This window comes from Plodia interpunctella, chromosome 21, assembly GCF_027563975.2.
Source record: "Plodia interpunctella isolate USDA-ARS_2022_Savannah chromosome 21, ilPloInte3.2, whole genome shotgun sequence".
In the NCBI taxonomy this organism is placed as follows: domain Eukaryota; kingdom Metazoa; phylum Arthropoda; class Insecta; order Lepidoptera; family Pyralidae; genus Plodia; species Plodia interpunctella.
The window spans coordinates 5379317-5406766 of record NC_071314.1 but is presented as its reverse complement, the minus strand read 5'-3'; the positions used below and the strand labels follow the sequence as shown (position 1 = coordinate 5406766).

Here is a 27450-nt window from a genome sequence, read left to right as displayed (position 1 = left end):
CCTATGAATGGATAAGGAGTGTGGGCTATGACCCACCACGTGGGCCCATTACGGATTGACGGGTTTTAACGACTGCAAATACAACCGGGACCAACGGCTTTACTTGCCTTCCAACACACTGAGTGGCTCAAGATAACCACTGTGCCATTGATCTCCCTAATTCAATAAATACTTGCTTTCAAAGAATGGCGTGCTACATTCGAAACCAAATTTCGAAGTTCACCGGAGGCATTTAGATTATAATTAACTGGTACCTAAGTGTAACAGTGGATTGCCGTAAAAAATAATTTAATTCATTCAGTCACTCACGCGGTCGGCGGCGTGGTGTCGGGGACGGCAATCTAGTGGTGCAACCTAAAAGAGGAACACGTTTTTCAGGTAAGCCACTCGTTAGGGAAATTCGTTTCGTATTGCTTTTTTATTATAGTACTTATTTCAGCATTGGGTGTAGTGTAGAACGTGCCGCGAACTGAGCAATGGTTTCGACAAATGACGTGGATAGTATGGACCCCTAAATAGAGAAAGGATAATTTTGATTAGTAGGTATTATTTTTTTAAGACTTTTTATGTCTATCTCACGAATCACAATATAAATTGTTTTGATATCGATACATTGATATTTATTCAATTTCTGATAACTTCGGTGTGGTGTGCCGGCGCTCGTTAACTGGTTTTAGTCTATAAAACTTTTTGGCGCCAAAATAAATTTAAAAATGTGAAAACTCAGTGTTAATAATTTATTAGTGACGTTACAAAGTTTCCTTGCCGAATACTAGTAAACTAAACATTACGGAACGGCTCCCGTCGAGAGAACATCTTACAATGGTTTACTGCACGGACATGATATTTTGGTCACGCATTGAATACATTAAAATGTCTCTGACAATAATAAAAGCTTGTGTTAGGAATAACATTTTTGTAAAAAGAAAACATTTTACTAATAGATTTTGCCTATATTGTTAGCCATTACTCCAGTTTTCATCCTGCATTTTTTGGCTACTTCGCCTTTATTCTCGTCCCTCTGTTCACCTTGCCCTTTGCAAAGTGCCATTGACCCCTTGCATTGACCAAATTCAATGTGTCACCATCCCACATTACAATAATACTTATTTTAAAATTTGAGACAGTAAAGAAAGTGAGCACAATTAAACACTTAAATTTTGGAGAAATATAACTGGAGCTTCAACATTAGGACACATTAACTGGTTTTATTAAGTATTCAAATTAGGTAGACCTTTATGAACTCTCTAGCTGCGGCCTGGGGCTTCGCTCCCGTGGGAATTTCGGAATAAAAAATACCCTACGTGTTATTCCAGGTTATATTCTACCCATGTACCAAATTTCATAGCAATTAATCCAGTAGATTCCGCGTGAAAGAGTAACAAACATACATCCTCACAAACTTTCGCATTTATACCTAATAGGTAATTGTTAGTAGGATTAGTAGCTTTATTTTGTACTTGGACATACATTTATAATGTATTTTTGAAATAAATTGGTATTACACAGATTTAGATATTACACAGATATGACACAGATTTTCAAAAACCTCGTCTGTTTCTCATAAATCGTGAAATTATATACGCGATAATAATAGCATATCCATTCCGACATCACTCCTCTGGTGACCCCACTATTGGCTAAAGTTCATATTTGTATCTTTGTTCTATTACTAAGTACCTAAATCTAATCTAAGCCTATAGGTTTAAAAACCTTTTTGGCGCCAAAATAAAATCAAATAAAACTCCGTGTGAAGAATTTATTAATGAAATTAAAACTTTCCTTGCCGAAAACTACTAGATTAATTTGTTATATTACTAAATTTACTAAGTATAGGCCCACTACTTTAATTTATCATTTTGGTTTGGGTTGGTGAAATATGTGTTAGATATTCAAATATCGTAAGAGCACCCTCTCCCTTTAGTCTACACTAGAGCTATATAGGACTGACCGTTGATTTGAGTAGAAAAACTACTAGAATCCCTTTTAAAGGATTAAAACGATTGGCGTCTTATTAATCTCGAAAAGTTAACGAGTTTCGCTCTATTACACTCTTACTGTTCCTTACTCCTTATCTATTCTTTAATCTTCCCTATAAGTCCTGATAATAATTAAATCACGTGATTAATGGACAGCCCCTTATTGTTTATAAGGCTTAAAGTTTTTGAAAGAGGGCAAACTAAAATTATTTAAGTTCTAGATAAACAACGAATAAAACCTACTTAGTCAGCCTACTGCGAAAGTTTGTGACGATGTGTGTATGTATGTGTGCATGTTTGGTACTCTTTCACGCAAAATCTACTGGACCGATTGTTATAAAATTTAGTAAACTGGTAGAATAATAAACACATGGCATATAGGCATAGGGTACTTTTTATCCCGAAATTCCTATGGGAGCGAAGCCTAGGGCGCAGCTAGCAGAACTTAACTTGCAGAATTCGGAAAAAAAAAATCTAATCTAAGATTAGGTATGAAATAATAGAAACAAGTGTGACATGACAACATTTCTTCTTTATAACTTTAATATAAAAGGCAGCGGTTGTAGTAAGTAATATGTAAGTTAGGTAAATATAATTCTTCGAGTGCGAGGTGTTTGAATACAATTTAAATTTGAATGTATAATATCGAACTGCCATGCGGCTGACCCCTCGAATTTGGATTGCGCTCATGCGGAAGTACACTTGTGTTAGAAATGTAGGATATAATTCTGTGAAACTATTTTCGGGATACTGAAACTGCAAAATAGTGAAACGATCGAAGTTCAATTGCGACCCAGCTGAAGTTAGCGCGTACTTAATGTCTAAATAAATACCTAACAGATTGCTACCCTATGAGTAGAATACTCTAACCTTATCGTTTTATTTATTAATAACTAGCCCCGGCTTCGCTCGGGCAAAAACATAATAAATTATACACCTTAACCTTTCACAGAAATCATACCGCATCAAAATCCATTGCGTAGCTATAAAGATAATTGTTTTATACTCTGTAGTGATGTACACAACATAACACTTGGTGTAAATATAAAACTTACAAATAGGAAACTAAACAAAGTACAAATTTACTACGTTACCTACTTTACTACGTTTCATTATCATCATTATTTCTTTAGAAATGGAGAAAAGGCTGTACTGTACCATCAACAGTTTTATGGTGAAACTACTTTATTGATGATTCTTTTAGGTGTCATAATCATATACCACATAATTAATATATCCAAGATTGTTATCACATAAAAATGCTAAAATTATCTGGATTACTCTCGTGGGAATACTCCATTGTCATTATCAGTCAGGGGCACACATTTTCTGCAAGTACAGTTGAAAGTGTGAAGCAGTCGTTATACCATGGTGCGCGCCAAGATGATGGCTTGTGCAATTATTAGCTTGGTGTTTGTGGTAGACCTCAGATCCTGCAACCACACCTTGACCTGAACATTTTACAATAAATCCTATAATTAAAGAAGATTTTACTTAGTTCATTCAATACTTAAGATGAGTTCGAATTTTTTAACATTGTTCGATTGTTTTCTTTTAACAACGAACAGAAAAGGTAAACGTTGAAAAGTCAACATTTCCTAAAATATATGACCTAGTCCACATAGACATAGGCTCTTAAGTCATGAAATTGACATCATAATTTCCGCTTAAATTACCTCAATTTTTCATTGCGATCAAAACAAGTCTAATTGTATGTCCGCTTTCTCAAAAGAATAGATACCATTACATAAAGGGAGTAAATAATGCGCATACAGAATTTTGGTTAACATATATCTAATTTGGAATGAAATAACAACGATCGATATTAACTGAAATTATAAAGATATTAGCTGAAATTATTAAATAAAAACTTAAACTAAATTAAACCTATATAAGTATTCATTTATTATGCTTAATTTAGTAGTAATATATGTATAGTAAAATATATTACAACTAAATCAAAGCTAGTAGTAATATATATTTATATATTACAATAAAAAGTTATACTGAAAGTTAACCTTCTTCGAATAATTAAGTACGAGTAAATTAAAACTGAACAGCAATCTTCTGCGGTCGAAGTGCATCTTAATATGTTGCTGAATTAATTTTTGCTATCATTTTCTCTAATCTCTATTTTGTAAGGCTTTCAAGCAGGGAGATACAACATTCCTCTCTAACCACAAATTATTTTTTTAATTTAAGGTCATTGCCCTAACAGGGTTACAAATGTAAATTAGACCCTTCTATTAGTGGCTTGTATCACTGAGAATTTTTTAACGTAACTTTATAGTTCACGTGTCATTTCGGCTGGGCAGTCATTGACTTCATTTAATTAGTATTTTCATGAATAATTGATCAAATGAAAATCTTCGTTATTGTTTTACCGTTGTGCTACAAAAGGCGCTTACTGATTTATTCTATAAAATGCTTTGTCATACTTGTTTGGTTTTATGTTATATATTTCAGGAATAGATGATGTTAACACGTAGGTATCTATACAACTTTAACCTTGCTATCCTTATTATTTTTCTCATCCTTGAATTCATCTGTACTACTTCTTTATTGTAACGTTACTGCACGCACACCAGTGTGAGCCAGAAGGAGGTACATTCGATCGAACAATTCCTATCCACCTTCATTTTGTCTTCCTTTGCATTTGTTTGGTTTAATTTCATTCATAACTACCATAAATATATTATAACAAATAATTAATATACAGAGTACAAAAAATATTCTACCACCTCTTTTGTCCACATTTAGTCTTATTGCTTAATTTCCTGTCTCTCTACGACTTTTTTGGACAACATGTTCTTATATTAATACTTATACATATTACCCCAAATAACAAATATAATACTTATACATACTTATATTGTTTCAGAGTCTGGGAGACAATGGGAACGTTAGTAAATAACATAACAGAATATTACCACTATGTCAACGAAGATCTTGCAGGTAAGAATTTTCTATATAATTAGTCAACTTTGGGTCAGCCCTCAGAAGGATTTCTTTTGCAATCAAAGGAATCGGAATTTGCCACAAAAGGTACAGCAAATTTGGTAAGAATCGGTACTTATTATTTACTTCTTATTCATCTATAAGGAAGGCCAATGTCCTAACAGTGGTTGGTATATCTTAGTCGTTCGTACGCCATCTGAATACGACTGCGTGCGATTCCCAGCGTGGGTAAATCTTTCACAGATACCTATCTGCTTATTCTGGTGGCGCTGTGTTCGTTTTTATCTATGTTGATGATCATCCAACACCCTGGAACGTCTATTTATTAATATTTGATTACCACACATTTTTTATTTTCATGCCTCAATATTTTTTACTTTCCTTTTCATGTTTGCAGACCCTCGGACGAACCACTTCCCCCTGGTGTCGAACCCGTTGCCGGTAATGACGATCATGTACGTGTACCACCGGTTCGTGCGCTCGTGGGGCCCGGCCTTTATGGCCAACCGGCCGCCGTACAAACTCAAGACGCTTATCATATGCTACAACGTATTACAAATTGTCTTGTCAGGATATTTAGCTTTACAGGTAAACTTCAATACAAGTTCAAGACAAATTTCATGAAAATGTATCCAGCTGTGAAAGTATAATGACAGATTTTTGCATTTAGGTACATATACGTTGTACATAGCGTCCATGTACATAGTCTATAACATATTGTGTTGAATTTAAATTCAATATTCTCATTGATCTCATGATCATTACTTATTGAAAAATTATCTCAAAACTAAGTTTACTGCCGATTTCCAAAACACAGATGAAGAAGAAGCGTGACAAACTGCACTCCTGTAGGTGTAGACAGTCCCGACTAGTTACATTGCGTAATTTGTAGGTATAGGTATGTGAGCTTTTATTATCGTACGGAAAAACAAGTCTAAACCAGCAAATAAGTTTTCATTCTTTCATCTATTTGTATTTAACTTGCCAGTGTTTGACCCGGCTGTACCTGTCGGGCTACTACAGCCTGTGGTGTCAGAAGATTATCTACGAAGACACCCCGCTGGAGAGGATGGTCGTCCACCGCGTCTGGCTCTACTACATGATCAAGCTCGTAGATTTATTAGACACGGTGAGTGAATAACCTAAAGTGGAACCTTGACCTCCGAGAGAGTGATGTTCTGCGTTTTGGTTCACCAGAAGGCCTACCACGAAACATACAAACACGTACGTAGCACGTTACTAACATCCACATGCTGTCTATTTTTGATAATATTGTATAGGTGTGCAAAAAAAAGAGAAAGTTTGGACGCAATGACATATTGCTACGTATAAAAATGTTTAATGGTAGCCCCCAATTGAAAACAATTTCAATTCACGCAGAGTCATCACATGGTGAGTTTTCTTTCTTATTTTTATTTCGCTTTGGTTACGTTTCATATTTTTAATTTTTTATCTCTCGCCCATGATGGTTTCCTCAGACCCCTAAAATAATTTCACTTATATGAATTATTCATAATTTCTTGGACGCTCTTCATCGGTTTTCCTGCTTTACCTTCCGTTGTCCTTATACATTGATTTCAAAATGATGAAATTGACGTAAACAGGAAACCTTTTAGCTCACTTCACATTTCACATTATGACTCAATGACAATGGATTCTGAGAGCCATCGAAACATCGTGACATTTCATAAGTACCTACTTACTTGCAAAAATTTCACCAACAGGAAGAGTCCGTGACCGTGATCTTTAAAATATCAATTACATTTAACCCAATCGTTCTATTAGTTCGTATAACCTGAGGTCGTAGGATGGGCAATTTTGTGGTTACAACTGCAGAACCTAGGCTGTGGGTGTGTGTTTTTGTCAGATTGCGTGTTTTTGATAAAACTGGTGTTCGATTTTTATTAAAGTCATCTAACATGACTTTTACGACTAACTATACTTACCGATGCGAACGTCTAGAGGCTTAGTCGCATACAGCCTAGTGAGCTTCAACATTTATTTATATAATGTTATAATGCCGTTTATATCTAACTAGAACAGGAGTCTTATAGTACATACAGAATTTCCTGTTACACCAATTTCACCAGTCGTCCGCGAGGTGGCGTGCGCCGCGCTCGAGGTCGCACGAACTGCCGGACGAACCCATTCCTCTGGCACTGTCCTGTTTTCGCAAGCAGTTTCCAAATTCTAGCGCAGAATAGAAAGCTAGGTACTGAAGAATGCTCGTAAACGTCAGATTTCATGTGGTTCGATGAAATATTGACGAAAAATATCTATTTTCACGGACTCAGATGTTATAGAATTTAAAATTGTAATTAAGTATTCTTAATTACATATAGTGGCTACAACTGTAGCTCAGCTCCTGTTCTGCCTAATTTTGAAACATCCCATTATACCTTTACTTACCAAATTTTCTTCGAGTGCCGCCCATTAGATTTTGTCACAAAAAGCACACTTTCTCACTTTATTAGTACTTAGTTACATAAATCAGCAAAAAAGGAAAAATATATAATAAGGAAGTAGGATATCCTCCTTACAGACGTATTCCTCATTGTTGTGTGTTGTGCTCATTATGTGGAATGAAACACATACAAACGACTCGCTTGGCAATATTAATGGGGTGGTTTGCCATTGCCTTCTCCATTTCACATGCTAGGTGATAGAATATTAAGTAGAATGCAGATTTCTTCACGATGATTTCCTTCACCGGAAGCAAGTGGTGGTCTATTAAAACTACTAAAGATGGGTCAGACTGGTCATGTGTCACGAGTAGTATACTAACATGACACATTTTCTTCTTTGCAGGTATTTTTTGTACTACGCAAGAAGTTCTCCCAGGTGTCCTTCCTCCACGTGTACCACCACCTAGGCATGTGTCTGCTCGGGTACATAGGCACCAAATATGTGCCAGGTATGATTGTGGTAGTATTGCTTATTATATAGCTACGTGTTACTAATTAACACAATGATGATAAAACCCCTAAATGTTTTCTATCTCTAAGGTATCGAGTCCGTTTATAATTTAAAATACAGGTCTCTCTTGTACCTATATCGGCAACACCGTATTTATTTGAAATATAGTTTGATTAAATAAAAGTCCGATTGTTTTTATAAAGTGTTAATAGCATGAATTTAGTAAGTACTTTGTACGGAGTACCTACTAATTCCATGGTTAATAGTTAAGAATTAATTTCTTAAAACTGGATTAATGAAGGTTATACATATGATTTTAAACAATAAATTGACCAGCCGTTACTAAAGACAATAATTGATTATTCGTAATGTTTCATTTATGCATGTAACGGTCTATAAACCATGTATTACGGTAAGAACAAGACTCAATATCTAGTAAGCATACAGGTAGAGTTATTATAGTTACTCTTACAAAATTACCAAATATTGCTCACAGACGATTTTATTTCAAGTTTTATCACGCTCTGCTGATAGAATTCCGAGGAAATTTGGTACACTTGTAGAATGTAACTTGGAATATCACCAGGGACCGTAGCAAAAAAGGTTATCAAGTGACGCATCAGCCGTCAGTAACCCTAAGGAAGTCCTTAGGGTAAATACGCAGTGCGCTAATCCCCCACTGTCGATGCACGATGACTTTTCCCAAAATTTCTCCGGGGCATATCTAGTGTTCTTATAAACATCGATAATTTTTTACAAGAGTCAGCAGCGACATAGGATGACATTACATAAGTCGCAGGTCGTACATGGGTAAGATTAGCACAGGATAGAAAAGTTTGCCGTAAAATCACGATTATAATTATGGTACTTTTATCCCAAAATTGCTACGGGAGCAGTTTTTATAAATATTCAAACGCACTGAAATATTTATTTTTCGCAGTCTGTTCTGAATTAGTGTACTGATTTTTTTTTTCGGTAAAAAGACCATGAGTCGAGGTCACAGACCATCTAGATTAAGGTAGACAATACTAACCCAGTGCTTCACACATTCTCCTCATTTGCGTATCGATGGCATCAGACAACGAGAACAAGTCGGATCATATCTCCCCAAAAATACGTTACCTCAATAACTTCATTTGTGGCTGTCATCAGGTCAGCCCTAGTGCTGGCGCACTTAGGACAAACGAACCATTGTTTGCGGGGTACCACAGTTAAAACACACATTAAAATCTACACGCTTTGAGTAATCGTCGCGTGTTGTATATAATATAGGTCTCGGGTTGAGGTTGAGAGTCGGCATCGGTTAGGTACCTACTTAAATTACTATTCAAGGCCCCTAATTCCAACTGATAATTGAGAGCACAATTATTTTTAAGTACTTAGTTGGATTTAGTGATTGCACACCTCCAAATAATAATAATAAAAATTGCGGCCCGACCCGGCTTAGCTCGGGTAAAAACATTATGAATCATACCCCTAAACCTTCCTCACACTATCTATTGGTGAGAATCGCATGAAAATCCGTACAGTAATTTTTGAGTTTATCGCGAATAGATAGACAAACAGACATTCGCGGCTTTGGACTTTGTTTTATTATATGTAAGGATACACACACACCTGCATACATTGTAATAATAACTGGTTATTATTGGTAGTACAACAAGTTGCATCATCATTTGCAGTATTACAATGTTAATGCCACTGATTGTAGCCATTAAAATCTTTCACGGGCCAATGCACGCTTCAAGAACTAGATAAAAAAGAAATCGAACCTAAGAAAGGTATTTTGGAAGGAGAGCGCGAAAACTAATTGCAAACAAAATCTGAAGTAGGTACTTACGTACATACTTTGTTATATATAAAATAAATGATTTTTAAATAATAATTGATTTACAACGTGAGTCGAATAATATTGATGTGGGCAAAGCAGAGAGTAAAATATATAAGAGGAATGAAACACACACAACGACTTCAAGTCAATAAAAAGCCGCAAAAAAATTACGAAATTAAAAAAAAAAAACTTCACCGTAGAAACAAGTGCAGGATGAAAATTACCACACATGAGTCAGATGATGATGAGCAAACTCATATTAACGATTTTAGGTTGATTTGTGCCTACATAAGTTCTTATGTACCTGTTATAACTAAGTACACTATATTACGCAAAATGTCTTGGCTCAAGAACATCAGAGACTGGATGGGAGTCAAAACAGTTGAACAAAATTATTCAGATTAGCTCTGACGAAATTAAAGGAGCTGACAGCCACCATATAAAATACAGAAATAAAGCCATTTACAATTAATGAATTTCCTAAAATTTGATTTAGAAAACAAATGGTTGCAGGTGGACACGGCATCATGCTGGGCTTCATCAACTCAATGGTGCACGCGGTCATGTACTCGTATTACCTGGTCTCGATCGTGCGGCCGCACTGGGTGCGTCAGTGGTGGAAGAAATACATCACGCAGTTACAGATTGTAAGTCTTATTTTACAAGTTTTTATTTAGTTTCGCTGTTTCACCCCCGCTTGTCCTACAGAGTGGTAATTTTACAGATCGCTTCAGTTTCAATGACAATGAATTGTCATGCATGAGCATGAAGTATGGTACATCCAAGATCGGCTTAATATGTTTTTGTCACAGAGATCATGTTGAACAAGATCTCTGTGACGACATTAAAAGCTAACATGACATTTTTGCACACCGAATCCCATTCAACACGTGCACAGCAAAAGTGTATGAAAATTAAACGCACATTTACCTGTAAAAGCCCGTATACACCCAAGCGTTACAATTCCATACAACCACCACCGTTCAGCAAAAGTGCTGCACAGAAATTCGGTGTGCACAGGCAAATATTTCTTAATTAGGTTTTAGGTTCTAGTGTCTTTCATAATTCAATGTTTCTTCACAGCTGCAGTTCTTGATCTTGATCCTGCACTTCGGCCACGTGTTGTTCGAACCGTCATGCGAATACCCCAAGTGGATATCTTTCATGTTCCTACCGCATAACATATTCATTTTATTTTTATTTTCTGACTTCTATATCAAAGAATATATTCTTAAGAAAAATAAAAATAAATAAGTTAGGTAGATAGATATTAGTTGAATAAATATTTTAAGTTATAACTACAATACATTGTTTTTGATTTAAATGACTCATAAAATTCTAAATGCGTAAATGTTTCGGCCTGTTTTCCTAACGGCTGAGGAAGGAACAGGGAAAACGCTCAGATGAGAGATTTGAAGTAACCGGGGCAAGTAGCTGGATGGTGCTAAAAAAGAACTAAGTAGGTACAGACTTTTCACTATTTCTAGGTCTTGGAGAATTAATGAAGTCCTGGCAAATCTGGTCAAAAGTCTTCATCTCGTTCAAAACCGGAAGTGACATTTTTTTCTTAGCTTCCGGCAATTTTTCATACGATTTTTTTTCCGATTTTGAGTCAGCAGAACTTTTCAGACTTTTTCCGCCATTAAAAAAAATGCGACATTGGTAAAGGTTCCAAATTCAAATCTCCTTAGTTCTCCTCATGGAATCAGTAGGTTACTCCGTACAACAAAGTACCTACTAATTCCATGGTTCTCCTCAAACTATTCTCCTTCTATATCTCGCCTTGTATTTTGTATCTGTTTATGATCCTTATTGAGTAAGGTCTGTAGACTTTCAGAAGGTACCTAACGTCTTTTCATGAAATTAAAGTTTAATTGAAATTAATTTTGTTTCAATGACACCATTAGGTTTCTATTCTCTAAGGCCCCGCGCGATCGATGATCAACACAGCCATAGTGTTGCCGAACTATCGATAGTTTGACTATCGATAGTTGACCTCGGATATCATCTATAATATCGATATACCTATCGATAGCTTAGTTTGGTACAATAGTATCAATATTGCTGCTCAATATTCCAATAACAGCCGATACTATCGATAGTATGACATAAATAGGCTATGACTATTGTAACTACAATTGATACTATCGATAGTATTGATTGTTATTGGAATATTCAGCAGCAATAGTACCATCGATACTATTTACGGTTACGAAGCTATCGATATAATCGATAGTATTGATAAATCTATCGATACTATTGCTTTTACACAACAATCGATAGACTATCAAGCGGCAATTCTACACAGAAATTTACGTCAACGCCATGAGTGACAATTTTGACAACGATTTTTATAACCTAGATTTTCATGTTTTGGCTGCGATTTAAGTAAGAAAAAGTTTAGTTTACGTTTTCATAAAAATGACTTTATTCAAGTTAAAATCTGCCCCTACATTATTAATAGAAGACGATAACAATAAAAATATATTGCCACTATTGCTTGATGTAGTACAACAAGAAAAAAGTGCCCTGAAAATTTTCTGCTTTGAACAACCAGTTTCTTTATGGAGGAAAGTTCTTCAAAATCATTCCAGTGTTACTTTTCATAAAGAATTATGTTGCGACCAATATAATAATATAATCAATACAAAAAGTGTTATAGTTATAGATTCAATAAACCAAATGTGTCTTCATTTAGGGTGGAATGAATGTCTGAAATGTTTGAAAAGACTTTGCAGTGATGCCAAAGTACATAAACTTGTAATGGTTCTACATTTGGACTGTCTACCCTTTCCCAAATTGCAATTACACCTAAATCATATAGCTAATGCCATAGTTTCTTATGATTTACATGAAAATAACAAAATTAGGTTAAAATTGAAAAAAGGAGGGAAAATGGTGCGAAGTGAAGAAATTTTGAGCTATGACAGTAAATTAGGTCTTCTGAGGTGCACCCCTGTAGTGAAGGAGACTAGTAAAGATGATGAACCTGTTAAGCCATTGCCAGCAAACCTGTCAACATTTAAAATTGAGGTAGACCAAACAGAAAAGTTGGAGAAGTACAAACTAAAGTTACCATATATGAGCAAGATCAATGAAGGAGAGAGCAAGGTGTTCTACGAGCCTGATGCTGTTGATGACTGGGATGAGGAGGATCCTGATGAAGATCTTGATATATAACTTACTTCTAGTTCAAAACTGTATCATGCTTCTGCTTTTAACCATGTCTGTGGGAGATAACTTAAGTTTTCTACCTTTGTTGGGATTCCATCTCCATCTTTGAAGGTGCCCAGACAAGAATGCTGAGGAAAGAAAAGTCCTCGAAATAATATCTTTAATGAATGTATAAAATGTAAATATGTATTTACTTTTGAAATTAAAACTTCTTGCATAACTGACTAGTTATTACTAGGTGACTAGTTATTTTTTAAAAGCTTTTATTTAACTTGCAATGTAAATGTATAAAATGTAAATATGTATTTACTTTTGAAATTAAAACTTCTTGCATAACTGACTAGTTATTTTTTAAAAGCTTTTATTTAACTTGCAATGTATGTATGTTTGTTTGTTCGTGTGGAATCTTGCTACTCAATTTTGAACCAGATATCTTCAACTGATTGAGATGAGTAACTGAATAGTTATGCATTTCTACAATATGGGTATCATATGAAAGGGCTTGTGAGAGTAACTCGAAAAATAATGTGACGTCTAGCAAGTAAGAATTAAAAAATAAATTAATAAAAATAACTTAAAGCTTTTATTTAAATGCTCCAAAAGAAAATAAATTTTCCTTTAAAATTTTAACTATCGACTTATAACCTCATTATACACTATTTATATGATCAAAAAAGCTTGTCGCGAGGTTTGCGAGGTCTAATCATATAAATTGTTTTAAAGTTTTTTTTATTAATTTATTTAATTCGATGCAGAAACATACATAAAAAATGCCATTATCTTTATATCTGTGCTCCATGGTCATTATACTGTCATCCAGTTTTGGTTTTGTGTCTTTTGATTCCACACAATTAATGGATCTCCAAGATGTATTTTAGTGCACATAGGGAAAAACTTTTAGAGCCTTAAGCACAACATTAAAAAAAATCAAATTTTCATTTCAGATAATGACAAAGGGTAAAAAGCAATCTCATTTTTTCGCCCAAAAATTGTCAACATGCTACATCGATTGTTGCGGGATTCCCCATTTAAGTCATTGACCTAAATGGGGGAATCCTGCAATAACCTATGATCAGACATGTACAATGATAAACCAGGTAGAGCAATGTTTTGCTTACGCGTTTTTTAATTCTTAAAATTGAAGAGAAGAAATCTTTATCCTTCATTTGTCCAACATGATCCAGTAACTTTCATCATCGCCAATATTATCAAAAAAACTTCAGAATCAGAAATGAAATTTCATCAAAACTGCTTCAACAGTGTTACTTTCGAATTTATGTTAGTACAATTTTTTATAATTTCGTATCAAATCTGAAGCGTAAATTGTTTATTATGAGACTATGGTATAGGGTCACAGGACACAAGGTTCGAGGATTCGGATATTCGGAGACAAACCCTCGGTTACAAAGAATTCATGTTTTATTTATTTTTTTCTATGTTCTGTTACAATTTTGCGATTTTTTTTTATTACTTTGCCACGTAACTTATTACATTACACAATATCTAATAAAGTAGAAATCCAAGTACGTGGAAGTTAATTTTATTAATGACACCGTAATTACATCACCACATTATCAACTCTTAAATTATGTTCATAATTACTCCTTCAATGATTAATTTTCGTGACCTATCAAACTAAACAATCAATAAATGATAAACAATTACAACAGAGAAATCATTTACGAAGCTCTAATAATCGCCACATACAGAAATGTAAAAATAATTAATGTTTGCATTACAAATCGTAATGGCATAAAATATTGATCCATGTTCAATTTAGAAACAAATTATTATGCAAGCGGATATCGTACACACAAGCCCTGACAATTTGTTGAGAATGAATGCTAGCAATTTAAATACTGCGAAAGGAACCGAGCGGCGCACCGCTGCCAACAAGCTCAAATACACGTATAAAGCTAACAAAATATACGATAAAAATGATTTACAACCTCATAACCTAACAAAATCCATCAAGTTCATATACAATTTAAGTCTGCACTAAATATCGGGGAACACGTAGTAGGGCATGAGTACAGACATACAAATATACAGACTTGACATTGGCAAGAATACACACACTTTACACTAGACATGTATGTTATATACCTAGTAAAATAATAATTGTTGACCCTTGAATTTTCACTTGGTACTTGAATGAGAAAACAAGATCCATAGTTTGATCGTTCATTAGCTATGCTTTGTTTCTGAACCATGCGGAAAAACGGGCATTAACCTAGCTTCCTTAACGTTACATCAAATATACTGATATCACACTTTCAAAAGTAGATTTTAACATATCTCAGGAACAACAGACATATCTGCAGAGGACGTATAGCTTGGGAACAACGACACACAAAATGACGTTGATTGAAATGTGAACTTTATTGCGTCTCCAGTATTGTATACTTTGACAACAAATCAGCAAACTGTACGATGTCAGCTCTTGTGTTAATATGAAGTATGTCTACAACGCACGCCTTAAAGCTTACTTTTCAATGAACTTAATTCTGTTTGGTGGGAGTTGCTTCATGTAAATCAGCTACTACTTTGTAGCTATCAGGCTGAATGACCAATGACAAACGAGTAAGAAAGAGAAACATAGTGTGGACTTGTCTTGTACATGTTTCAAATCTAGTTAAACCCAGAAAAAAAACATGCTCTCAAGAAAACTGCTCGCAGTAGAGCAAATATAAATAATTTGGGTAACCAGGAGAGAAAAACACCGGTATCAAGCCCAGGTCGATCAGGTTTATCCATACGAGAACAAAATACCGGTTTCAATGTTATACATGTCACACATGCTTTTTGACTAATTTCGAAAATACTGAGATGAAAAAATCCTGGCATCGAACCCTGCCTTGCCGGCTTGACTTTTTCATCTTATTATTATTTTAAAACCGGTTTCAAGCCCAATTCGTTTTACCCACACGGCTCAGCAACAAAGCACAGCTATCGTAAGTAATGTGAAGTGTGTATAGTCCGCTGGCAGCCTGGCGTCTAGTCGGCGCGGGTGAGCTCTTTGAGCCGTTCTTCCCGGGGCCGCGCGCCGCCGAATATGGACGAGGTCTGCGACGTGGACGCGAGAGAGTTCAACGGCTCTTTCACCGTCCGCGGCTGTAGCACCAGCTTTGGTCTGCCTGTTGTGTCTGGAAATGTTCAATGTTAGGATAAATAATGTTAATAATTATTATTTACCAGAAACAAGTACAATGATGTTTCTTAACCTAAAAAAAGTTAACTGTTGTTAGATTATTAGTCAGAAACGCAAATGAATCTATGACACTAACTAGCCCTAAGCCTGTCTTCAAATACATGAAATATGTTAGTTTTATTATTTAACTATCAGGTTCCACTGTTGGGCAAAAACCTCCCCTTTCTGTTTTCAATATTATTTGCGTTATGGCGCGTAATGAATATATGTAAGTATAAATAATAACAGCAGCTTTCATAAACCACCTCCTGCATGCTGTAAAAGAAAACATCCTGTGGAAATCTGTCCATTGACTACTTACCAGTAAATGGTATGTGAAATGATGTTAATAAAATATAGAAATAACACTCGATAGGAAGAGAAGGGCCATAATCCAACTAGCGACGAGTGGAAGTGTGGCGAGTTACCGGGTCGCGAAGGCGGCATATCGTCGAAGTTGCGGCGCGGAGCCCCGGGCGCGGGCGGCGGCGCCCGGCGCGGCGCGCTCCAGTCCCCGCGCGGCTCCTCCGACGCGCCCCGCGCCCCGCGCGCCGGCTCCCGCTCCCATCGCTCCGCGCCCGCTCCGCCGCCGCCTCGCTCGCGCTCTGCATCAATAAAGTGCACGAATACAATAGCTGTCTGGCTGGCTGAGCTATGACAGTCCGTAGGGGATATTGAAGAAAAATAATTGGCCTTTATGGGACTAACAGAAGCCGAGACATTTTTTTATTATTTTTGTCTGTCTGATACGTTAGATAACATAAAAAACTTACTACTACTACTAACGTTGCTTAGAACCTGAGATATTAACAATATAAATTATGCGCGGGCATACTAAATGAAGTCGTTCGCACACGGCTCGTGCGCGTAGTAGTATTGTATTACACGCTAAATATCTACCACACGACTACGCTTACACCGCTTATTTCAAGGAACTAAAATATAACACAGTTCTTTGTACCTACATGCTTTAAAATAATTGCACTTGTTTGTTCTTCTAAACAACTTTAACTTCTCCGAGGATTTAGAAATATGTACTTAGTTGTGTAGATTTATTTGTATAATCTTTTAAAGATTGACCTGTGGTTAACCTGGTATAATTTTATACTTAAACTAGATGTTGGAATTTTTAAATAAAATATAACAATCTTGGATAATGTACCTTTCTAATGGTGAAAAGATGTTTGAAAATTGGTTTGATAATTTCGGAGATTACCCGCCTCAAACGTACGAACTCACAAACGCTTACCTCTTTATAATAATAGTATACATATACATAGATAGGTCTTGATTAAATTACATAGCATGAACAACACCAATGATACGTATTCTCTGATGATGAAGCAAACCAAACAACTCATGACTAAGTGAGACATGATGTAATGAACACACTAGAAACCCAATAATAGTGAATAACATAAATGTTAGTAGTAATGGCTGGGCTTGGCAATGATGGCAAACCCAACAACGGCTTGATGTCATCAAGGATAATATGACTGCCAATGGTCTGATGATTAATGACGTCGAAGACAATACGAAGTGGTGAAGAAAAAGTAGCTACAACGGTTTATAGCTGAAGCAACCGGGAATGCCCACAGATAAGATAGTAATGACATGAAAGTACGACGATAAATATACAAACATTGATTAATAGTGAAACTTAGCTTACTGATTAACTTCATTAGTTAATATTCAACAAATTCCATACAAATTAGCAAATGTTTGGGAAGCACACAAACACAGTTAATTACGTAATTAAGTTATTATTAGGAAGCTAGAATAAATACTAAACAGAAGTTGTTTAGTAATCTTGTTTATTCATAGGAACCCGACAACATTCTAATGCAATAAAAAAATAATTAAAAAAGTGAAGAAAATTGTACTGAGTACAAGTTTTTACTCTGAAGTACGTAGGAATGGAAACTGAAGCGACGTGGGAAATTTAAACTCTATAAGACAACTTACATACATTTTAAATGCACTTTAAAATGGCATTGATATAACACAAAATGTATGAAGTGTCAGTAATTATTCAATAAGTAATTATGTTCGCTCATAGTAAATTTTCCCTATTATATAAAACAAAAACATTGTACCTATGTAACCAATGATATGAACATTTATTATATTATGATATGACAAATTGTTATATACTTGTTACATAAGCGCTAACTATTACGTTATTGCATAAAAGAACTGTTACTGAAATATTTATTTCTAGCAAATAAGAAGCTTGAGTTAAATTAATAAGATGTATTTTGGCTTGGTAACAATATATTACAATTATTATGTGATTCGTAGGATTGCCAGTTTCAGTTAAAATTATTATATAACACAAAATTTACTTATTTAAATGATATCTTCTTTAAAATACTTTTTACGTAAATTATGTTGAATATGAAATTGTCTTTGTAAATATTAAAATGATAGAAATAAAACACTATGTATTCAACCGACTAACCCAATAGACGGGAAGTGAGAGAACGTGAGAGAGCGCAATTTCTTTAGTCCTTTATTGCGTGCCGGTTTTTATGAGAACCAGCTTACCATGTAGTACTGAGTAGATGTTATATTGGCATGAAATCACTCAGCCCTACCCATCTATAGTTGCATAAACATTAATATTTTTAGTTGCTGTTAAGTACATGAATATGTTTTTAAATAATTTTTAAAAACATATTCATGTATGTAAGTAATAAAATATTTTACTTTACAAATATTTTATGACACAAAAGAAAATGACAAATTACTCATTTTCTTTTGTGTCCTAAAATATATTATAATTACATAAATATTTTAATTAAAAACTTTGATTTGTATCAGGTGATCCGTTATCGAAACTGGCAACCCTAGGGAAGCTCGGTTAGTGGTGCGGTGTTACCATGTGTGAACCCTCCACCCTGATGGCGAGGCGCGCGGCGGTCGAGCTGGTCGAAGTGGTCGTACATACCGCGGCCGCCGCCCTCCCGGCGGAACCCGCCGCCCCCGCCCGCGCGCCCGTCCCGCCCGCCCTCGCGCCCGTCTCGCCGCCCGCGGTCGAAACCACCCCCGCTGTGGGACAAAATGTACTATATACCAATTTTGCTTCTAATGCTGGCTACACTATCGTCGAACTCTGACAGTGCACTAACATTGCATAATTTGTACAGTCTATCAAGTGAAGAAATTAAATGAGGATGTTGTCTCATGTTGGCTGGCAACATTGGGTGTTTATAAACCAATCTTGACCATTAAAAAATTCAAAATACAGTATAACAGCTTATATTTACCTCAATAAACCAGCAATGTATGCCCAATACGCCTAAGTTCGGCAATCTTTATAGCGTAATATAGCTTGATGTGTGACAGCAGGATGAACTGATACATTTGACATGAGAGCAACAGACAAATTAATTATTTTCGTACTATTTTACGTCTGTCAGGAGATCAAGCTATATTTTTCAAACTATTTTCAATATTTATAGTACTTTTTTAGCAAACAAATTGCAAGTAAACATTTTTTGTAATTACTGTAGGTACTTGTGGCATTTCTATTTTTCATTTTAATTATACATTATTAAAAAGATATATAAAGAACTAATAAATACTCACCCGCCACTTCTTTTTTCTTCAGCAACATCTATTTTGATAATATTACCTTCTACGTTTATAGCGCCATTCATTTCAATTGCTTTTATCAGATCGTCCAAGTATTCAAATTCTACATAGCAGAACCCTTTGAACTTATCTGTCTCTTTGTCCATAACCAGCCGCACATTTTTTATTGCTAGATCCTGAAAACAATGTTCGTAATCATAAAAATCTTAACACATTGTAAAAAATAACTCAATAAATTCAATAACTACCAGATTTTTGTATGGTTTTCACCAATAGTGTGATTTGCTGTAGTTTGGTGTATATTTTTAAAATTAAAGCTTTAAGTGTATAATTATTTTTATGGTTAGTTGATATTAACTACTAATAGAGAGTAGCACTAACATTAAAACTAATCAAATAATAATAAGAGGACCATACATTAATATCAAAAATCTGTCACCTGTAGAGGTGGGCAGACACTATTTCCATTTATTACGATCATCTTTTCAAGTCTTATATCTTCTTGCCCCTAACATTTCCTTTATTGTGCACATATAATAGTATTTTGTAATAAGTTTTGTGGTATTGAGTATATTTTTAAAGAAGCCACAGTAAATCTATATTCATATATTACAACAAATTAACAAAATTATATCTAAGAAATATACATACTATACTAGTACGAGTATTCTATTCTTAGTTATTGAACATCCATCCATTGAGAATTCTTTAGGTCTATTGCCTCAAAACAATTATTAATGAAATAAAGACCTTGAACTTGATACGATAACATAAGTTTGTTTATGGAACATCAGTAAAATTTAATTTCTATACAATACATAAACTTCCACTTACAGGGAAAATTCTGTTTATATCGCCTTGAATGATTCCGCCGGGTAAGTTTCCGACGTACGCTTTGTATGGGGGTTCAGTCGGCAGTGGACGACCGCCGACCGCCCTTCTGCCGCCACCGAAGTCCCTGTAGGCATAACCATAACCATGAAAAATTATAACCTAAAAATATTAACTACACATTCACTGTTTTATACAAATTCGTTTTGTAGTCATTTATAACAAGAAAATTGATAACAAACCGATTTAAATTCATTGGCCTTTCTAAAAATCACACTTTTATTCAATGTTATCGTGCAGTCAAAACAACGGTGTTTTATATATCGCAACGTGTGAAATGTATATTTAAATAAAAAGTAATACACAATAACTTTATCTGCGTCTCTATATTCTGAAAATACCACGTTCTTAATAATATAACACAATTAATACCTGGGATTACCATCGTCAAATCCACTACGTCCTGCCATGTTTGGAGACTAGTGATGTGACAGACGCGGGCTCGGGGCATTGACTTGCTTTGATTGATCGAGTAGCGAGCAATCAATTATGGAAATTTATTTTGCTACTTAACAAACAGACAGAGCAGAATTTGTACAACATTATCTTCCAAATCTATAAATGTGTATGTTAATTTTTCGAGTTTTATAAATGTACTTTATCCGATACAATACCTACTCGTATTCTCAATTTTACTGCAATCGATCAACTGTATGCAAAGACAAGTAAACTTATATTTTGTCTATGGTTTGCTACTGTCAAAATTTTTGAACTGTCTTTTTAAAATTTAATTGTCAAAGTCAGACAAACGTGGACGGACACGGACGGTCGTCGCATTTAGCATTTGCGATCGCGTTTATTTACCGATTATTAATTTTTAGAAATGTGGACGTAGTTTTAAGTGAACAATGCAAATCAAAATGGGTGATGAAATTGAAGAAAAAGCACCGGTAACTGAACCGAAAGTGACTCCTTCTGTTCTTGACGCATTTGATTTACTCAGAGCAGCAAAGGACGATGAAAAACTCAATGGTGGAGTCAAGATTATCTTTCAGCTACAAAACAGCGAGGTTAGATTTACTAATTCACGTATCTACTATTTCACGAGCAGTAAATATACCTTGAAAAACTTAAAGATTCATAGTTATATCTTTCCAAAGAACCTAACCTCAAAGTACATATTGGTGGTATTTATTTTGTTGTAGAATGAAAAGGATGTTCACTATGTCTTGAAGAGGCTGGTCAGGAGTTTGGGCGCCAACGTGCCGGGCATGAGAACGGGCTATTTTGCAACTCTAGTTACTGTGCTAACCAAACTCAGTCAAATAACTGTTTCAACTCTCTTGGATCTTATCAAGAAAGAGTTGCATGCTAATAAGTCATCCAAAAGTGTAAGTAACTGAAAATAAATATATACTTTTTTTTATTTTTTATTGATTGCCATTTAGTTTTGTAACAACCTACATTTGTTTGTGATTAATGTTATGTATTTTAAATTTTATCATAATTTATTATAATATGCTGGTTGGGGGCATTATTGCTATTGAGAGATGGGTCCTCCCAAAGTTATTTTTTAAAAGTCAGTTTTTAAAAAAGATGAATTCAAGAATTTGACATTCATCAAGGTTGCCTATGGATAAAGCAAAGCCTATTTAACAACTTGTGCTATAACCAATATATATTTTTGTATTGCTGCAACATGCATATGTATTGATATGTTCATTATTATTTTTTTCTTGGTCTATTTTGCCTATCAGCTGTTAAGGCATTTGCCTCTTAATGCCCTCCAAGGGAGGATTTGGGCGCTAACAATATTTCTATTTGTAACTATTTTTCAGGAGGTTGGAGACGTGGCCCTGGGCCATATCCTTGTATGTGGTGCTATTTTCCGTTCCGGACGCATGCTGCAATGTACTGAAGAAGAGCAGAAGGATGTGATACAATTGCTACTGAAAGCTAGCAAAAAGAAATCTTATTTGAGCACTGTGGCTCATCTAATTCTTTTAGACTTTATTAAGGGGGTAAATAAGTATACTATTAATACTTTATTTAGTAATAGGGTAGCAGGAGCCAGCTTCAAAACAAATTAATTGACTTCCTATTGTCTATGACTGTCTACATTCATTAAAATAATTCATAAATCAAAATTTCAGCACCAATAAACAATGACAATATAATAAACAATGTATTTCATCTGATTTCTTGTTTTGATAATTTATTTATTTAATTTTCTAGCTGGATGAAGAACAGTTTTCCTCTATAATATGGTCAAATGTCAAAGTTGAATTCAAAAACGACTTGAAGGAACATACTCTTGACTCTCTCTATTTTCTGATGGTAGCCAATTCTAAATTTCCTAGCAAAGTCAAGCTGAGGAAACTTATTGGTGTTACAGAAGTGTTGTGTGAAGATAACATTCATGTAATATGTGAAAAACTTATGGTAAGTCTAAAATTTTTGTAGTTAATTTTTAATTATGCCTGTATATTTGTTAATTGATGTCTTTAGAGAAAAATTGCAGTAAAGTTTGTTGTGTTACTCTTCTTCATCTACACTTTGGAAGGTAAATACATATAGTGAATCTTATAAGTATAATAATGTCAAAGCCATATCTAGCTGCTCACTCTGCCACCTTCGCATTTTGATTAATTTCTTTTATTTCTTAGCAAAATTAAACAATGATGTTGCAAAATTATGATATAAATTATGATATATATGAATATAAATATTAAATTATTTAAAACTTTAAAATATATTTAATGATGGTGCTAGTGTCGGCTAGATAGGGCATTTTTGTATTTAGTTAAGTATGTAACGAAAATTTTTTTTTCAGACTGGTATAGATTTCAATTCAGTAAGTCATCCTATCTACAAGGAAATTGGCACAGAAATCGCCAATTCGCTACATTTGAAACTATTCTGGACTTCAGGCATTGACAGCCAGCTTGTGAAGCACAACAGAAACAGGGAACTGGCTGCCATGAACTTGCTCACAAGTATACTGGACAATATCAAAGAGAATCATGAAGTTATACCAGAATTGATAAGTACAAACATGTTTAAATTGCTCATGGATTGGTTCAAAGGTCTACAAACAGCCAGTAAGATCAGAAATAAAAGAGATGAGGAGGATGACCACAAAATTATGATAAAAAAGGGCAAGGAGCTTTTGAATTCATTAGCCAAAGTAGTTAAATCAGAGAAAGTATCTAACACAACTCGAGTGGAGACTTTAAACAAGCTGCTATTCAATCCTGGTGAAATTAATTTTCCTGAAGTAACAGGAACGAGTATAATTAAATCAATAATATCTGATCTAGAAAAAGATGGTGTTAAGAAAATGGCTAAGTTGTTTAAAGGTGTGCTTTTGAACACGACAAAGAAGTTTGTGAAGGTGGATGTTGAGAGGAATTGGTATAACAATGAGAGGGTGAGGGCGGCCGAACTGCTGTCTCACCTGGTCTGTCACGAGGCTGTCAAAGACGACACAGACTTCAAACTCTCGTACATGAAGATACTTATGTGCTTTGGATTTTTTAAGATTGGTGGTGACAAGAATGTTGCCATTAGCGTTGACTTATCAGGTATGCACTTTCATGTTAAACAGTATTTAGTATTGATTATTCAGAACTGTTATCACCAATGAGAAAATATAATATAATATTATATTTTATGACGAACGTCAAACTTCCTTTCTTTTGATATCCTATTTATTCTGGTCAATAATGATTTAGTCTGCTTGTTATTTCTTTTTAAAGATTGAGACTCAATTTTGAAGTGGATATCTACAACTGATTGAGCTTAAATTATGTATACATGTTTAGTTTGGATGAGAATGTATTATTACACTACCATCTGGTCATCAAGATGGTGTACCCAGGATCGGCTCCCGATAAGGGAACTCAATGGTTTACTTTAGGACATGATTTTTGTCACACATTGAATGCAACATATTTTGGTTGCTTGCACTTAGCCTGTAATCTGGAATACTGTCTAATAATATAATATGTTCCCACATTACCTTAAGGTCATTATCATAAGGTCCTAAGAATAACAATGCTATCTGATCACAATATTTATTATTTCACAGCATCAATCAAGTCGTGCTTCTATCGCTGCTTCACATCCCGGTTCTCCAATGTTGACAGCTTGGCCTCCGTCCTGTCTTCCCTCTGCAATTTCGTGTGCAGTATCCTGGAGAAGGAAGAAGTGAGAAAGAAACTGGAAAAACAATTCCCGCTAGAAAGCATGGATTGCTGGCAGATGCTGACACAAATCTGCCAAAACATTGAACAAAACGAGTCCAAATCTAAAATAGATAAAGTGTTTTTAATCTTACTTTATCAGTTAGGACTCTTCCTGTTCTCGGAGCCCACTCATGTTAAAGTTTCAAGAAGCTCCATAAAAGAACTTAAAAGTTGCTATGAACATTATAGGAAAGGCACGAAAAAGAAATCAGGAAAGATAAAAGAAGATATAAGTGAGGAGCCAGAGTGGATAGAGGTTTTAGTAGAAGTTCTGTTGTCTATTCTGTCAGTCGAGTCCAGTGTTCTTAGATCTGTAGTACAATGCGTTTTTAGGTTACTGTGGGAATTTTTGACTCCCACCGCCATTGGTCAAATAATATCTGTGTTGGATCCAGAAAGCGAATCAAATCCACTGACACAAAATGACGATTCCGAAGATGACTCTCATGATGAAGAAGACGACATAGAAGAGGAAAGTAGTGACAAAAATGAAGAAGACAATGAAGACAGCAACAGTGAGATTGAAGAAGATGAAGATGAGGAAATGAAGATACCTGAACAGTTGAGAATGGCTGTTCAGAAAGCATTGGGGTCAGCTGTTCCAGAGTCTGATACAGAGAGTGTCGACGCTGACATGATAGACGATGATGAAGGGAAGAAACTAGATGCAGCTCTAGCAGAAGCATTCAAACAATTCCAATCCGGCAAATCAAAAGGAAAGAAGAATAAAAAAGAGAGGAAAGACAAAAAGGCCCTGTCTGATTTTAGGATAAGAGTTCTTGATTTGATCGACATATATTTGGAGAAGGACCCATCAATGGACATCTGTTTGAGCATGATTGCGCCGCTGATGAGGAGCCTGGAGTTCTGCATGCGAGACAATCAATTTAGTGAACTAGAAAACAGGGTCAGGAAGACTATAAAAACGTTAACTAAAGTTAGAAAATTTGCTTCAACTGATGGAGTCACAGTTGACGTTTTGTGTGACTACTTAAAGTCGAACATTGACAAAGGGGAACGGTCTCATTTTGTATTTCAAGCTGTGGGTGATGTGGTAACACATTTTGCTATATTCATCATACATTGTTCTCAAAAACTTGAGAGTAAATCGGTGTCACTTAAAAAGAAAAAGAGAGACAAATCTCCACTGGTGGAGATCTTCAAAGAAGCTCTTCAGAGTTATTTCAGGAATCGTAACTGTCTTTTGCCTATAATTTTTTTCCACAATGTTCTACAAACTGAGTGGGAAGGCACATATGATCTTGTACCAATTATAATAGAGAACATATTCAATAGTGAGGTCAGGCAGTTCCGTCGTAATGAAGGGCTGGAGCTACTAGCAGGGTTCTACAGAGCTTTGAAAAGAAATAAACCCGACGACACAGCTGTGGCTATATTATTTGATTTAGAAACAAAATTTGAGACCGCATTAGTTAAGACTTTGAAAAATGGAGAATTTGAAGCTAAGAACAATTATTTTGTACTGTTGAAAAAAATAATAAATGTAATAAGAATGTTTCATGAAAACTGCCACATTAAAACAAATTTAGATTTTAAATCATTGTTGGGTACTGTAGGATCCTGTAAAGGTACAAATAAAATCAAAGGCAAAACTCAAACTCCTGTAATACAAATGGAGAATGGAAAAGCGAAAAAACTGATAAAGAATAAGAAGAAGCGTAAACAAGAAATAAATGGTCAAGCCGAGCCTAATGCTAAGAAGATGCGCAAAATTTCACAGCAAAGTGAATGATTTACAGAAACATGTATCTCTGTGTTAAGCAAAATAAAATCATATTGATAACAATTTCTTACTTAAATGTTTTACTATTATGTCATCAAAAGCATATGAATAATAGGAGAAGCCAGGACTTTCCAGTCTTGGCTTCTATATTACGCTTGGCTACTGAATCCATCGTGGAATTTCCTACTGAAAAGCACATAGAGAGTTTCATCTCGGAAAAATTACTGATCCCATGAGAAACTCATGCCGGCTAAGCCGCGGGCAAAAAACAAGATCTGGGGGTCAAAATCCCAATCCCAACTAATATTATGAATGCGGAAGTAAGTTTATTTGTTTTTTACCTCTTCACGCATTATCTACTAGACTTATGAAATTTGGTACACGGGTAGAAAAATAACCTGGAGTAGCACTTAGGGTACTTTTATCCCGAAATTCCCACGGGAGCGACACATCACATTACATAGATGTTCTTATACCTGTTAAGTTTTTCTGATAATAAGTAATGCGCAATTGATTTTAAAAAATAAGTAACCGATATTGTACCATGATATCACTACCCTTTTCATGTATGTAATCGATATTTTCGATTTAAAATTATATTTTCAAATGGTAACATTTCACCGGAAACAAGTAGCAACTCAGATGTTTCACAACCTGTCTATTTGCATTGCCAGTACTCATAATTTTCCACATTTTAAAGTACTTTTTAAACCAAAATTCTAAAATGATTTCCAGGCTTATAGTTCTGCAAAGGTTAAATAATTCTATATTTATTTGTAGTTTCCGGTATACGTAACATTTTTTATTAGGTACATATTGTTTTTTTACCAATATTTCCTAAATAATAAAATATTACATTGTTAGGCATCAAAACATAAGGTATACTCATTTTTGGCCTTCCTTGATTACCGAAAATAATCCGAAAATACATAAATCCCCAATATGGGCGGCACATACTTTTTTTGTTTTGACATGAAACTGGG

The 27450-nt window shown here is 35.0% G+C and overlaps 4 protein-coding genes across 8 annotated transcripts; 3 read left to right on the top strand and 1 right to left on the bottom strand.

Moving 5' to 3' along the window:
- The first annotated feature begins 222 nt into the window (after positions 1-222).
- On the top strand, positions 223-10990 carry LOC128679376 (very long chain fatty acid elongase AAEL008004-like). 3 transcript variants are annotated; one of them, XM_053761557.1, is made up of 7 exons: positions 223-378; positions 4861-4934; positions 5335-5525; positions 5926-6066; positions 7746-7851; positions 10198-10331; positions 10768-10990. In XM_053761557.1, the coding sequence occupies exons 2-7, from the start codon at positions 4874-4876 to the stop codon at positions 10936-10938; spliced, it is 804 nt and encodes a 267-aa protein (XP_053617532.1). In that variant the 5' UTR covers positions 223-378; positions 4861-4873; the 3' UTR covers positions 10939-10990. The 3 variants fall into 3 exon arrangements, with proteins under 3 accessions (XP_053617532.1, XP_053617533.1, XP_053617535.1); XM_053761558.1 differs by lacking the exon at positions 223-378 and adding an exon at positions 399-539; XM_053761560.2 differs by lacking the exon at positions 223-378 and adding an exon at positions 444-543.
- A 1016-nt stretch (positions 10991-12006) lies between these two features.
- On the top strand, positions 12007-13078 carry Elp5 (Elongator complex protein 5). Its single transcript, XM_053761335.2, has one exon. It carries the CDS (start codon positions 12106-12108, stop codon positions 12862-12864), a length of 759 nt encoding a protein of 252 aa, XP_053617310.1. The 5' UTR covers positions 12007-12105; the 3' UTR covers positions 12865-13078.
- Positions 13079-14259: 1181 nt separating this feature from the next.
- eIF4H1 (eukaryotic translation initiation factor 4H1) lies at positions 14260-21062 on the bottom strand. Of its 3 annotated transcripts, none has more exons than XM_053761332.1 (6): positions 20909-21062; positions 20480-20603; positions 19640-19821; positions 18930-19099; positions 16477-16653; positions 14260-16004 (listed from the first exon to the last, which is right to left on the bottom strand). In XM_053761332.1, the coding sequence occupies exons 1-6, from the start codon at positions 20944-20946 to the stop codon at positions 15856-15858; spliced, it is 840 nt and encodes a 279-aa protein (XP_053617307.1). In that variant the 5' UTR covers positions 20947-21062; the 3' UTR covers positions 14260-15855. The 3 variants fall into 3 exon arrangements, with proteins under 3 accessions (XP_053617307.1, XP_053617309.1, XP_053617308.1); XM_053761334.1 differs by having other exon boundaries at positions 18999-19099; XM_053761333.2 differs by lacking the exon at positions 20909-21062 and adding an exon at positions 20719-20880.
- Positions 21063-21275: 213 nt separating this feature from the next.
- Mybbp1A (MYB binding protein 1a) lies at positions 21276-26530 on the top strand. The gene is made up of 6 exons (XM_053761431.2): positions 21276-21546; positions 21682-21867; positions 22315-22497; positions 22712-22918; positions 23310-24060; positions 24567-26530. Exons 1-6 carry the CDS (start codon positions 21385-21387, stop codon positions 26474-26476), a joined length of 3399 nt encoding a protein of 1132 aa, XP_053617406.1. The 5' UTR covers positions 21276-21384; the 3' UTR covers positions 26477-26530.
- Positions 26531-27450: the final 920 nt, after the last annotated feature.

Excerpts from the sequence above, each read along its gene's own strand:
- LOC128679376 (XM_053761557.1), top strand. The coding sequence starts at position 4,874 with ATGGGAACGTTAGTAAATAACATAACAGAATATTACCACTATGTCAAC. Across the intron at positions 4,935-5,334 it reads TGTCAACGAAGATCTTGCAG|ACCCTCGGACGAACCACTTC; the intron begins GTAAGAATTTTC and ends TCATGTTTGCAG. Across the intron at positions 5,526-5,925 it reads CAGGATATTTAGCTTTACAG|TGTTTGACCCGGCTGTACCT; the intron begins GTAAACTTCAAT and ends TTAACTTGCCAG.
- Elp5 (XM_053761335.2), top strand. The coding sequence starts at position 12,106 with ATGACTTTATTCAAGTTAAAATCTGCCCCTACATTATTAATAGAAGAC.
- eIF4H1 (XM_053761332.1), bottom strand. The coding sequence starts at position 20,946 with ATGGCAGGACGTAGTGGATTTGACGATGGTAATCCCAG. Across the intron at positions 19,822-20,479 it reads ATATAAACAGAATTTTCCCT|GATCTAGCAATAAAAAATGT; the intron begins GTAAGTGGAAGT and ends CATTGTTTTCAG. Across the intron at positions 19,100-19,639 it reads GAAGAAAAAAGAAGTGGCGG|CGGGGGTGGTTTCGACCGCG; the intron begins GTGAGTATTTAT and ends TTTGTCCCACAG.
- Mybbp1A (XM_053761431.2), top strand. The coding sequence starts at position 21,385 with ATGCAAATCAAAATGGGTGATGAAATTGAAGAAAAAGCACCGGTAACT. Across the intron at positions 21,868-22,314 it reads CTAATAAGTCATCCAAAAGT|GAGGTTGGAGACGTGGCCCT; the intron begins GTAAGTAACTGA and ends ACTATTTTTCAG. Across the intron at positions 24,061-24,566 it reads CATTAGCGTTGACTTATCAG|CATCAATCAAGTCGTGCTTC; the intron begins GTATGCACTTTC and ends ATTATTTCACAG.